General features: G+C 36.4%; 3 protein-coding genes across 3 annotated transcripts; 2 read left to right on the top strand and 1 right to left on the bottom strand.

Moving 5' to 3' along the window:
* The first annotated feature begins 986 nt into the window (after positions 1-986).
* On the top strand, positions 987-1,911 carry LOC107538638 (olfactory receptor 52E8-like). The gene is given in 2 exon segments (XM_016214955.2): positions 987-1,108; positions 1,110-1,911. Coding segments are annotated over 2 exon segments (924 nt in total).
* A 3,847-nt stretch (positions 1,912-5,758) lies between these two features.
* On the top strand, positions 5,759-6,706 carry LOC107538639 (olfactory receptor 52E4-like). The gene has a single exon (XM_016214956.2). It carries the CDS (start codon positions 5,759-5,761, stop codon positions 6,704-6,706), a length of 948 nt encoding a protein of 315 aa, XP_016070442.2.
* A 6,966-nt stretch (positions 6,707-13,672) lies between these two features.
* On the bottom strand, positions 13,673-14,608 carry LOC107538671 (olfactory receptor 52E2-like). The gene has a single exon (XM_087822228.1). It carries the CDS (start codon positions 14,606-14,608, stop codon positions 13,673-13,675), a length of 936 nt encoding a protein of 311 aa, XP_087678354.1.
* Between the last annotated feature and the right edge of the window lie 195 nt (positions 14,609-14,803).

Below are 14,803 nucleotides of genomic sequence, written 5' to 3'. Positions count from 1 at the left end.
TTTTCCTCCTTTTAAAGATAAGAAAATAACATCAGATAAACTGATATATCAGGCAATATCTAAAAATACGAAACTTTAGGAAATATCTGGGGAAACATGATCAATTAGGTGATTCTGAGGCAGGTATTGCATGGATATTATTTTATTAGCATTGCTTTAAACCAGCGATTTTCAACCTGTGTGCTGCAAGAATTTTTAAAACATGCAATACATGACTATTTAGTCAGGGCCACTGACTTTTTCTTTTCCCTCTCTGGAGATGTGTCTGGGAGACACGGCTGGATGCTTAGTTTGCACTTTATAAAGTGATAGTAACATATAGCTCAAGTAAAACCAAAAATCATGCTCTGTTTAAATGGTCCAAAATATCCAAATTTGTCTTGGCTGATCAGTATGATCATATTCACATAAATTGACTGATATTAGGCTTAATAAGTGTTTTTAATCTAAAATAGCAATTTGCTTTTTATTATAATGGGTTTATATATAAACAATTTTCCAAATAAGAGAGATAAATGGGCCTCATAAGTGAAAACACGTTTTAGAGACATAATCAGGAAAATAAGTTTATAATTCTCACTTGAAAATCAGCCTCTTTTGTTCTTATTCATTTATATGTTTAATAAAATTATAAGCCACTTAAATAAGTGCATGCTATATTTCCAGCACTTATTAGGCAGTATTTATGTAGCACAGCATAAATGAGACATGGAACAAAACATCCTTTCTTTAGGGCCTATTCTTTTTTTCCTATAGCAGAGTCTACTCTCTCTTTCACCTTTTGAATTTTGAGGTTAAAACAAATATTACTGGCTAACTCTACATCTCTTCACCACATCCTGGAATCAGTGCAAAATTTCCTACCACTGATTGTCATGAGATATGTAATACATATTTTAGGTATAAACAGAGAGCATATTTTATGCTGGATCTACTGAAAATAATTTGATAACACTTAGGCTAGAGCAGGTTTAGTGACTCTGAAAATGTTAGTTCGAAATAGAACCAATGTCCACCCAACTACTTTCCTACTCTTTGGAATCCCAGGGCTGGAGGCTGCTCATGTCTGGATCTCCATCCCTTTTTGCCTGGTCTATCTGCTCGCTATGCCTTGTATTCATCATCAAGACACACCCCGGTCTTCATGAGCCCACGTATCTCTTCCTCTGCATGCTCTCTGTGAATGACCTGATGCTTTGCGCCACAGCCATTCCCAAGATTCTCAGCCTCTTCTGGTTCAATGACAGAGAAATCAACTTTAAAGCTTGCCTCACCCAGATATTTTTCCTCCACTGTCTGTCCACCACGGAGTCAGTATTCCTGTTGGCCATGGCCTTTGACCGATATGTGGCCATCTGCAAACCTCTGAGGCACTCCACCATCCTGACACATGGAGTGGTCATGGCTTTGAGTCTGGCCATTGTCCTACGTGGAATTATCTTGCTGACTCCTCGCCCTTTCTTACTGATGAGGCTTCCCTGCTGCAAAACCAATGTCATTGCCCACATCTACTGGGAGTTCATGGCGCTGATCAAACTGGCCTGTAGTAATACCAGAATCCATAGACTATATGGCTTACTTCTTGCCTTGCTTACTGGTGGGCTGGACTTCATGTTGATAATATGCTCTTATGTTCTCATTCTTCATGCTGTGTTTCCTCTCCTATCAAAGGAGGCCAGGCTCAAGACCTTGAGCACATATGGCTCCCATTTTTGGGTCATCTTAGTGTTTTATACACCTTCTTTTTTCTCCTTTATCACCCACAGATTTGGTCACAACATAGCTCTATACATCCACATCTTTATAGCCAATATTTATCTTCTGATTCCGCCTATGATGAGCCCTATCATTTATGGTGTTAAAACCAAAAATATCAGGGAGAGTTTTCTTAAAGTCTTCACAAATACATAGGTTTGAGTTTGTAAGATTTTTTTCTTAATTAACCAGCAAGACAGGTGATACCAATGGAACTACTTGTAGTTCAAGTAAATCTATATTACCTAAGAAGATAGAAACTTTCCAGGTGAACACTGGGTCATATTTATTTTTAAAAAGTATAGTTAATATATGAAAAAATAGGTCCTAATGATTATACACTATTTTGTGAGAGACATGTCACCTGCAGTATAGGGACATTTCTTAATTCATGTTTGCCCAGCACCTAGAATCAAGTTCAAGATGTATAAGTCGCTCAGTGTGTGTGTGTGTGTGTGTGTGTGTGTGTGTGTGTGTGTGTGTGTGTGTGTTTTCAATCCCCAGTCAGGGCACATAGAAGAAACAACCAATGAATGCATAAAATAAGTGGAACAACAAATGGGTGTTTCTCCCCCCACCCCTCTCTCCCTTCCTCTCTCTTTTTAAAATCAATCAGTCAATAAACAATCATTTCCAGTCCCAAGGTCATCTACATTTTCTCTTATGTTATTTTTTTGTTTTTTAGTTTTGAATTTTACATTTAAGTCTATGACACATTTTGACCTAATTTTTGTGAAGTAAAAGAAAGTGCTGGGTTGGGCCTTGATGCTAAACTAAAATTGATTTGGGTTTCTCTGAGCTTAGGCCACTGGCTTCAAAGCCACCAAAGGGAAAGATTATGCATGAAAAACTGAAAGTACCTCTAAGACTTCTGGTCACCAAGAAGGTAGGTGATATGGGGGAGAGGAAAACCCAGAAACTATTGAAATCAAGGGTTATGGTATAAAAGAACTATCTCATTTGGTGGACCAGTATCATTAGTTCCCCTAAGAACCTTAACTAAATTGGATCATAAAAGTAAACAAATTGGGGACTGTTTTCCAAAGCATTTAACATAGACTCAGGTACATAATATGCTCTTAACAAGTAGACTCAGGTACATAGTAGGCATTTAATATGTATTTATTAAAACATCAAATTATTATAATTATACACATACACAAATACATATAGGTGTGTGTATTTCTATTTTGTTTGTAATATATATCACCATGCTTCTTATAAGTGCAATAGTTTTATGTGTATGTATGTTTATGTACATATCTATGTGTGAACAGATGTGTGTACATATGTGTATATGTATAGAACTACATATAGCTGAAAATATCTATACATACACGTGAATATTTTGTACACAGAAAGAACGATGCATGTTAAGCCTGACAGTATCACAGGAATCTAGTTTTCTACTTTCTTTCTGTGTTGCCTTCTTAGGTAAGTCACCGATATGACTACATCCTTCCTTTCAACTGAACTAGTTCTAACTGAACTAGTGGGATCAGAGCCACTTGTGTAAATAAATTGTGTCTTTTAAAATCTCCTTTAGTCTCACCCACATCAAATTGCATTACTAACTGACGTCATGTGATAGAGAAAATGTGTTCCCCCTTGGGTATTGAACTTCTCAGAAGGTGAAGAAACATGCGCTTCAGGCTGCCCCCCCAACAGGGCATAAAACCTGCCTGAACCTGCCATGCAGGGAAAGACTGGAACTCTGAGTCCCTGGCTTTGATTCAGCACAGCACGACTAATCCGGAGGAATGAACAGCTCACGTACATTTCCCTAAGCCAAAGAACTGAGAGGCAATGATGAGGGCACTACAGAATACTGGTATGAGGAAGAGCTGCCTAGAGATGAGGAACAAACCTTCAGAGCTAACGTGGATTCTTGAGACTCAGTTGTGCTGCAAATAGACTGAGAACATGCAGCAGAGGCTGACAGTGTGGTCCCTCTGAAGGTAAATTAGAGTCTTCTCCAGACTGCCTCATGTTGACAGGTAAATCAGTGTAGTCCTGCCGCATGGAACAAGCCACTTGTCAGATTAGATTAGGATGCTCTTGAGGTTTTCCTTAACCATCCTTTAAAATGTTTGGTCCACCAGTAAACTGGTGTCAACTTTGGAAAAGGAAGTGTATGCAGGTATGTCTTCTGGGGTTAAGAATAATTCATTTAGAAATAAAGTACTTAGCACTATTTTCACAGTGAACATCACAATGAAATCAACTAAGATGTTGGAATAGAAAAAAATTTAGGATTATTTTATGTAGTTGCTATAAACCATCTTAATCCATAAAACCACATTTATAAAGCAATAAATAATAATCATTCATGATAAGACCTGGGAAAAACATTAACATCAGTTTTTGCTTTATTTTGATTACAAATGTAGAGGAACAATAGTGAAGATTTAGAGTAAAACAGGCTGTGTTATCTCCTTCTGGCACATGCTGATTGTGTGACTTTGGAAAAGTAATTTGCTTACTTAAAGTGTAAGCTTCTTTTATAAATTTACAATGGTGACATCATAATATTTTATACTAATTAACAATTGGGCACTTGCTAATGACTCTTAACATTTTTTTGCGCAATATATTATGACATAAAAGTAGCACTGTTACTATTTCAAATTTTGATGATTATTTGATTGATTTAAAGCTCACCAGTATTTATTTCCCAAAGTGTAGAGTGTATTCTAAATTCTTAGGTATGGTAAGAAGCTCTCGTACCCTAGTTAGCATCTCAATAAAATTGGTAAAAAGAAATATTTAATGATTACTCTTTTGAGGATATATATATTTTTCAGAATATATAGCTATATCTATATAAATACAGATATACAGATATAAATTTTTTATATATATAAAATCTATAATCTTCTGAAACACTCATCCAGAATTTATATATATGTGTGTATATATGTATATATATATGTGTGTGTGTATGCATGTATGTATCCCCAGAGGAGTAACCGTTAGATCATATATAGATATACATATATATACTGTGAAAACATGGACACCTTTTCAAGTCACATTTTTCTAGGGATACTGGAAAATTCAGGCAGAATACCTTTCAGGTATCAATGGCTTTGCTGCTGTCTTAGAGCTATTTAGGTGATTAGATGCTATTTGTTTTATGGCCAAAAATTCACTAGGGAGGCACATTTCAAAAACTTTTGTTATTAAAAGCACTGTAAATATAAAAAACTTATTATGCCTTCATATGGTGTTTTCACAAATGTCTATTTAGAACATTGTTTTCAACTTTTTTCATCCCATGGCACACATAAGCTAATTATAAAAATTCTGTGGTACACCAAAAAATATATTGTACCTTTTGCTGATCTGATAAAAAAAATAGGTAAATTTTGATTCATTCACACGGATGGCTATTGTTGTGCTGGCTGTTGTCATTTCTTTGCTTGATGATCTAAGGGAAAATAAGTCAGTGCCCCTGACTAAACAGTTAGGTGTTACATGTTTTCAAAAAATTTTGGCACACCAGTTGAAAATCATTGATTTACAATAGACCTCATGCAAACAGTCTGAGAGTCCATAATTGTTTTGGAGGGGTACCTTTCAATGAGGGTGATGTTAGAGGTTTTTTCCCCATTGCCTTATCGAGATATGGGGAACCTGTGTTATTTTTCAGGGCATTCATTCAGCTTGGCTTTCACAGACAAAAAGAGAACACCTAGCATCAGGCTGAATACTCTGGAGGTTCTGAGCTGAGGGCAGAGTAGTAAGCAGTTAGATAAGATATTCTCTCTACTCCAACTTAGTTCTTAATAAGATTAATACCTGGCAATGAGGGATGAAACACTTATAATTTCAGAGAAACTTATGAAGGGACAATTAAAATTGGAATAAACTTGCTAGGTTTTGTTTTTACAATGAGTTAAGTCTATATTGTATATTTATCAGAATATATGTGCCTTTGACTACTCCAGGGACAAAGGAGGGAAAGAGAGCAAGCGTATGTCGTCGTTTAGCCAGAATAATTATGCTTGAATTCAACTCCACTGCCCTCACCAATCCCAGTACCTTCATCCTGATGGGCATACCTGGTCTAGAAGACATGCATGTTTGGATATCTATCCCTTTCTGCTCAATGTATGTTGTTGCCCTCATGGGAAACATAGTCATCCTTTTTATCATCAAAACTGAGACTGCTCTCCACGAACCCATGTTTTATTTTCTTTCCATGTTGGCCATCACAGACCTCATCTTGTCTACCTCCACTCTTCCCAAGATTTTGGGTGTATTCTGGTTCAATTACCGTGAAATCAACTTCCATGCCTGCCTCACTCAGATGTTTTTCATCCATGCTTTCTCTGGGGTGGAGTCTGGGCTTCTTGTGGCCATGGCCCTTGACCGGTATGTGGCGATCTGCAATCCTCTAAGACACTCATCCATTCTAACAAACTCTGCGGTGGCTCAGGTTGGCATAGTGGCACTTCTGCGTGGGTTAGTTCTAATGACACCGCACCCCTTTCTGGTAAGGAGGTGGCCATATTGCCGCACCAATATTGTCCCCCATACGTACTGTGAGCATATGGCTGTGGTGAAATTGGCTTGTGCTGACATTTCCATCAATAGTCTTTATAGTTTGGCTGTCATTGTCTTGATTGTTGGGACCGATGTGGCATGCATCTCTCTGTCCTATGTACAGATACTCCGTACTGTATTCAATCTCCCTTCTAAAGATGCCAGGTTGAAGACGCTCAGCACTTGTGGGTCCCATGTTTGTGTCATCCTCACTTTCTACGTTCCTGCCCTTTTCTCCTTCCTCACCCATCGTTTCAGCCAGCATATACCACGCCACACCCACGTCCTGCTGGCCAACATGTATTTGCTGGTGCCCCCGATGCTGAACCCTATTATCTATGGAGTAAGGACAAAACAGATCCGAGAGTGTGTCCTGCAACTATTCATGACTAAAATCAACTGAGATTCCTGGGCCCTACTTTTCTACTTATTCCCCTCCTCGGATAATTATCTGATGTAAAGTTCTTGGAATCTAAGATCAATAACACCCGGAATTAGAATCTCAATTCTTCCACTTACTTCCTCTGTAAGTTAAAGTTATATCCGATTCAACCTGTCTGAACATCTGTAAGAGAGAAAAAATAATAATACCTATGTTATAAGTTAACAATTGCAAAGCGTTTAACCCTGTTTCTAGCATATTTAATAAAGGTAAGATTATTTCAATACCATTCCTTCCTTAATATGTACTTGTTCAATTTCCTTTCAAAACTTGCTTATTAGTTTATCTTATAAGATTAATCAAATAAGAGCATCCTTCTGACAGTAGCTGTTGTGTGTGTGTGTATGTGTGTGTGTGTGTGTGTGTGTGTTTAACTGGAGGAATTTAAAAGTAGATAATTCAGATGACAATCAAGGTTTGATTAATTTGTACTCTGACTATAACTGTAAGGAGAAGCTGATGATAAGTGGACAAAAGAAAAAAATCTGTGGTAAGCCATATCATTTTCACCTCACAACTGATAAAACGAGTGAATTTTAGGAACTTCCTTGAAATGAATATTGATTGTAATGTGAGTTATTCACACTGCTGGTGTAAACATTAGGTATCATTCAAACTTGTGGAAATTCCAAAGAACCAGAACCGTTCGTTGTTCCTGAAAGAAGTACAACAAAATGATGGCACTGATTTTTGCAATCATCTTTTCACTAAATGAATATTTAGTGAGCATCCGTTATGTAGCAGACATTTACCTGGTCATAAAAGATGTGATAAACAGAAGAAGACAGACTACTTCCTTTAGTGGAGTTTATAACTGATTTTTAGAAAGAATGGTAAGTTAAAGCAAATAATGAACACATTATCATATAGCTTATTCTAGTGGTGTTTAATGCTATAAATTTTAGTCTAATTCATTTTTCAGTTGCATCCTACAAATTTTTAAAAAAAATATATCTTTATTGATTCCAGAGGGAGGAAGGGAGAAGGAAAGAGAGATATATAGAAACATCAGCCATGAGTCATTGATCGGCTGCCTCCTGCACGCCCCTGACGGGATCAAGCCCCCAACCCAGGCATGTGCCCTGACCAGGAATTGAACCTCCATCTCCTGGACCCTAGGTTGATGCTCAACCACTGAGCCACACCCAGCTGAGCACATCCTGTAACTTTTGATCATTAATTTTTTCTCTACTTATTCTATTGGATCTTGAATTCTCTAAATATATCTGTGGATTTAGCTGTACTTCTTTTTAATTCCATCAGTTTTCCTTCCTGTAATTTGGAGCTCTGCAGTTATGTTCATCTCCATGTAGTATCCTTATGTCTTATTGAAAAATGGATTCTTTTATCATTATATAACATCCATCTTTATTTTTGACAATGTTCCTTATACTACTTTATATTAATATAGCCACTTCAGTTTCTTCTAAATACTGTTTGCATGACAAATATTTTTTTTTTAACTTATCTATGTATTTATATTTAAAGTAGGTTTTTGTACACAACATAGAGTTGGATCTTGCTCTTTTATCTGATCTCACTATCTCTATCATAAACCAATGTGTTTAGACCATTTCTACATGATGTAATTAGTAAAATGGAAGGAAGGAAGGGAAAAACAGAGATTTCACACAAAATCTCCAGATCCAATCTTTTCCCCTTCGTTCTCTCCCTCCTTCCCTTCCCTTTGTTGCCTGTATAACCTGCTATATCCCTGCTGAGTGCTTGCTCTCTAATCAGTGGGAAGAAAGATCATAGGGGAAAATTTTTTTGAGAACCTACATGATACAAGTCACTTGATTTTCTAACTGTCTTTGTATTTTGACCAGATTTTTCTTTCTTTCTTTTTTTTTTATCTGTGGGAGAGATTAGTTGTAGTAGATCCATTGCATTTTAGCCACACTGGACTACCTTACTAATACAAAGTTTTTAGCATAAATATAGTGTAACAGAGATAAGTGTTATGGTTAAAAATAAAGGGAAGGAGAATGAAGAAGGTGCTGTGTATGTGGTGCACAGTGTGGCCAGTGGAAATGGGGTCCTTTCCTGGAGTCACAAGAAAAGCATTTTGGAGGATCTGTGCATGGATGATGAGATGTAGTGATAAGATTTACTGGAACAGAAATAAAAGGCTGCCCCCAGATTCCCAGTGTCTCATTTCCATCTGTCCCATTTTGGAAAAAGTTCAGCCTTGTCTTTATCTGTCCCCAAAACAGAGCCAGTGTCCAGAGATTCTTTGCCAGTTCAGTTTCTGGCCCTGTCTGGCCAGCACAGTGTTTGTTCCCGGCTGTGCTGTAGCTGGCACTGCATTGCAGTACCCAGGGTCACCCCAGGAGCCTGCACTAGGGAGTCCGCACAGCTGCTAAGCGAGCGAGGCAGTTAACAGAGAGAGAACTCGGGGCCCATGGGCACAAGAACGAGCCCGTGAGATACAGGGCCAGAGAGAGAGAGAGAGAGAAAGAGAGAGCATGCCTCTGTTAAACTTGGATTATATTATCTCAGGCTTGGGAAGGACCAAGCACTCTTTCAGGCTAACCAACCAACTTCCCAGTCCTTTGAGGGCTAGTGTTGGGCCCGCCTCCTAACCAATCCATTTCCTAGGCCTTCTGGGATTCTGTGTCCCTTATCTAATCTGATCATTTTCCGGGGCTAGACAGACAGTGCTTTATGGTCACCATTTGGTGCCTAGTACTGATGCCTCACAGTAGAACCACCTCCCCCTGTACCATCTTGGCTTCTACGAGGCAAGTTCCCAGCAGAGAATTTCCCATTTATTGTTTTCTCTTTCCCTTGGTAATCCTGGCTAATGATCAGTAATAATCCTTCCTGCCCACTTCCAGGATTAAGTCCCTAGGGGGGAGGGTGCAGCAGTCCCCTGGGGAGCCTGTGAATACTGCAGCTTTCTAGTGAAGCAGGCTTGTAGCCCAGTTCAGGTCCCTAGCTTATCAGGCTTAATAATGTCTGATTCCCTTTGCTCTCTTTCTTTATTAATATCTAGCTGCCTATGCTAACAAAGGCATATTTATGTTTAGGATTTGACAAGGCAATCTCTGATAAAAGAGTAATTTAGGGTTAGGAAAAAGGAACGCAAAAGCTCTGAAGTTTTTACTGTTCATGAAATGTGAAAGAAATTAGGAAGGCGATATAGTTTGTGAACAATGCCCAAAGGAGAGAATAATAGGACAGTAAGTTCAAGGTCATTTCACGCACCCAACATATAGAGTAGCCAGGTAACACTGACATCTTTAGCTTATATTATGAGTCAGAATGACAGTCATTGAGGATTTTTAAAATATATATATTTTACAACTTTATTAATTTACATCTTTATTAATGTCTGACATACAACAGAGTGAACACATTTAAATTGTACAGTTTAATGTATTTTGTCATATGTGTCTGTGAAACAATTGTCATAATAAATATAATAAACATATCTTTTGTCCCCTCAAATTTCATGTGCCTGTGAAATGCATACCTATTGTCATTCCCTGAAACCCATCCTGCTTTCCCTAGCAATGATTGCTCACATCTATTAGGTTAATTATTTTACAATTTTATGTGGATGTAATCGGAAAATATACCTCTTTTTTTCTGGTATGTACTTCTTTCACTAAGCATAATTATGTTAAGATTCATTCATATATGTTGTGTATTATCAGTTCATTTCTTTATTATGCGGAATAGTATTGCATTATGTGGATGTGTCTGAATTTGTCCATCAAGTCATTGTTGATATGTATTTGTGTTGGTTTCTGGTTTTAGGTATTGTAAATAAAGCAGCTATGAATATTTGTGTACAAGGCTCAGTGCGAACATAGGCCTATGTTTATCATAAATAAAATTACCCAGGAGTAGTGAGCAATTTTAGCAAGGTTATAGGATACGAGGTTGATATACAAAAGCCAATCTTTTTCCTACACAACAACAATGAAGAAGGGGAATTTGAAATTAAAAACATAATACAATTTACATTAGCAACTAAAAAAATAAATATTAACTATAAATCTGTAAAAGTATGTACAATATCAATATCCAGAAAACTATAAAACTCTGAGGAAATATATCAAAGAAATAAGCAAATGGAGAAATATAACATGTTCATAGGTAGGAAGACAATATTGTCAATATATCAGTTCTTCCCAAATTGATTTATAGAGTCAGTATAAAATCCCAATCAAAATTCCAGCAAGTTGTTTGTGAATATTGAAAAACTGATTTCACAGTTTATGTAGAGTGAAAAACAAACAAACGGGCAGACACGATATTGAAAGAAAAGAATAAAGTTAGAGAACTGACATTGCTGGACTTTAAGACTTACTGAAAATTCTTTTGGTATTGGCAAAAGAATAGACAAATAAATAAGCTGAAGAGAATAGAGAGCCCAGAAGTATACCCATGTAATGCAGTTGATAATTTTTGACAAAGGGACAAAAGCAATACAATGAAGCAAATGCTTTTCAACAAATAACTCTGGAACAAGTGGACATCTGTGTACAAAAACCTTAACAAATTTCATGCCATAGGAATCTTTTGCTTTATCAAACCTGTACATAAATTTTACTGGTGGCATGGAGAATATCAGTGTCCCCCACACATTCAAAAATCTCATTACATGTTTTACATAGCCCTATAGTCTTTGGTCACCTTCAATAAAAACAAAACAAAACAGTATAATCGATTGAAAGTCAAATTATATAAAGGAATTACTGAGTCTGAGTTTCAGAGATTCTAATAAAGGCTGAAGCAATGCTTGAATGGCCTTCACATAGTCTCAATTTTGGGCACCCTGAGAGACGTGCAAGCTAAAGATTAACCTAAAAGAATCCATCTATTTCCAAATACATTTGGGTTGCACATTCTTTACAAATACTCTTACAACTCAGTTCTGAATTTGCTTTGTCCTGACCCCATAAATGACTGGATTTAAAGCATAGAAGAGTGTCATGAGCTCTAAGATTGAGAGTTTAAGTATTTCTTCAGAATCCAGTTTAAAAAATAATAATAAGATTATGGAAATGACCAACAAATGAGAACTGGCAGTGCAATGAGGTGAAGTTTATTTGGATTAATAGTTCATTGTAATGTCATAATGGGATTGGTAAAATTATAAAATGAATGAGCAAGATGATTTTATTTCTTTTCATTGTGGGCCATTGAAAGAGCCAATTTTGTTAAGTATGACAGAAAAAGTGAACTTGGGAGATATGTTTGGTATGAAGAAAACAGCAAAATTGCAAATATCATATTCTGGACACTAGAAATACTAAATAAGACCATAGCATCAGAGACAGTAAGGAATATATCTAAGAGATAATTATGAAATAAAATCAGCAATTCTGAAAGACTGAGAATGAATGGTTTGTGACAAAGGTACACCAGAGATAAGGTTATGACATAGTTGATGCAAGAAATTAGGATACAGAAAACAAGAAAGAGGAACATACAGTTAAGATTAAGAGATTATGAGCCAAGATGACTAAAGGTTGTGGAGATAACTTTCCTCATATTACTTGTTTAAAATTACATCTAAACAAGTGGAGGAAGAGAATAAATTATGTAAATAATTATTTCTAAATTAAAATTTTCTGTTTTAAAGTCTAAGAGGTAATGCTAAACATATATATAAATGTAATTGATAGACTTAGAAAATAATGAGCATTTTAGCAATTTCCCTTAAATCATAATTTCAAAACAATTACATGGTTTTTATAAAATTTCAACAAATTAGTTGTGCATTTATATCTTGTACATGTATACATATAATGTACATATATTATATATAATCTTTATATTATATTTGATACTTATTGTACTTTATATCACTCCAGCTTCAGGGTATTATATATGAGGGTGATACTAAAAGAAAAACCTACAAACATCTCTAATAGAAACATTGTTGTCAAAGGTAAGAATAAAAAGCAAAACATAGTGATACAAGTAATGATGTTACTAATGGTTAACAATTATTTAGTATCTACTATTAACAACATGCATGGCACTATCCTATAATACTCTAGAAGCATTATTAAATGAAGTCATAGTGCTTTATCTTGGAAATAAAACTATGACTATATTATTAAATAAAGAAACTGCAGATCATTGAAACATATATTAAAGACAGAACTAGGACTAACTCAAGCTCTGTTTAACTGGTAAAATGCTATGAGGAAAGGTAGGTCAAAGTAAGCAACTACAAAATCAGTCTAAAATCAAGTTAAAAAACAGAACTAAGGAGATGAAAGTAAGCAACCTCTCTAGACTGTAAGTAGTTCCATTATCAATGTTTACATCATAGTTTGGTCCAGGATAGCATAAATATATCTGTGATAACTCTACACAAAAATTTATAATGAGTCATTTTGTAGATTTTTATTTCCTTTCCATGTACAAAATCAATACTTAATTTATGATATAATTTTGGATGTTTACAATAATTATGATAAAATTACAGCATATTATAATACAGTCCTTATAACAAAATAAGAACGACTGATTTCTGAATATAGAGAACAAAAGAAAAAGGAGAGATAAGGGGGGGATGCAAACTAAGGAGAGAGAAACATACAGAGGGGCTTGAAGATTTAAAAAGAGGGGGTAGTGAGAACCATTAAAAAATCCATAAGAAAGATATAAGGTAGCTAGTACACAAAAACATGGCACATTCTGTAAATCCTACTTAATATCTACTGACACCAGTGATAAAAAAAAATTACATCTAAAGACAGATGAGCCTTAGTTTGCCATATGAACTGGATACCAAAACGGAAATTTGCACTCTCTGAACTCATTAAAATGCTTACGGAAGTGAGCTATATAAATAAACATTTATGTCAAGCACATCTAAATTTACTTAATATAACAAGGCATTTCTTTGTTTAAAAGTTCCAACTCATGCATATTAGGTGCTATTCCTTTGTGACTTGCTTATTTTTTAAATAATATTTTCTTCACATGGTCATAGATCTGCTTGGTTCTGACTCCATATATGACAGGGTTGAGCATTGGTGGCACTATAACATAAAGATTGGCCAGGAGTATATGGATATAACGAGGGACATTTCTGCCAAAGCGATGTGTCATGAAGGAAAAGAGGGCTGGTGTATAGAAGGCAAGAATTACACAAACATGAGAACCACATGTGCTGAGAGACTTGAGGCGGGCTTCACGGGAAGGAAGACGGAAAACAGTGCGGAGTATCTGAACATAGGAAAGGGCAATGGCTATAATGTCAAACACAAGGATTGAAATAGCACCCAAGCCATAGATGATATTGATCTTGATGCTGGCACAAGACAGACGAGCAAGACCCATGTGCTCACAGTAGGTATGAGGAATGACATGATTCCCACAGAAGGGCAGTCGCAAGATGAGAAATACAAAAGGAATCACAGAAATAAATGACCTCACTAGCACACCAAGACCAATCAAGAAAACAACCTTGTTGGTGAGGATGGTGCTGTATCGGAGTGGGTTGCAGATGGCCACATAACGGTCATAAGCCATTGCCAAGAGGACTGCAGACTCCATACCAGTGAAGTTGTGGATGAAAAACATCTGAGTAAGACAAGTATCAAAGACGATCTCCCTGAGACCAAACCAGAAGATTCCGAGCATCTTAGGGATAGTAGCTGTGGAGAGACCCAAGTCAATGGTAGCCAACATGGCCAGGAAGTAGAACATAGGCTGGTGGAGGCTGCTCTCAGCCTGGATCACAAACAGAATAGTGAGGTTCCCTATGAGTGCAATCATGTACACAACACAAAAGGGAAAGCCAATCCAAATGTGGAGTGTTTCGAGTCCTGGGACCCCCAGCAACAAGAAGGATGAGGGGTGAAACTGAGTATCATTGGGAAGGGACATCTTGCTAGGTAATGCTTAAGTCCATGTTCCTTACAAATGTGCTTTCACCAATCTGTGGGGCACCACATAATACTCTGCAACATTTTAAACCTAACAAAAAATAATAGCATACAATTGTGAATATTCTCTTTCTTGGTTAATTCACACAATTAGAAATGTACTACATAAAGAGCAATGTAAAGAAGTCAATTATCA

This window comes from Miniopterus natalensis, chromosome 11, assembly GCF_054644295.1.
Source record: "Miniopterus natalensis isolate mMinNat1 chromosome 11, mMinNat1.hap1, whole genome shotgun sequence".
Taxonomy (NCBI): domain Eukaryota; kingdom Metazoa; phylum Chordata; class Mammalia; order Chiroptera; family Miniopteridae; genus Miniopterus; species Miniopterus natalensis.
The sequence above is the reverse complement of the archived record's forward strand: the minus strand, read 5'-3'. Positions and strand labels throughout refer to the sequence as shown.

Excerpts from the sequence above, each read along its gene's own strand:
- LOC107538639 (XM_016214956.2), top strand. The coding sequence starts at position 5,759 with ATGCTTGAATTCAACTCCACTGCCCTCACCAATCCCAGTACCTTCATC.
- LOC107538671 (XM_087822228.1), bottom strand. The coding sequence starts at position 14,608 with ATGTCCCTTCCCAATGATACTCAGTTTCACCCCTCATCCTTCTTGTTG.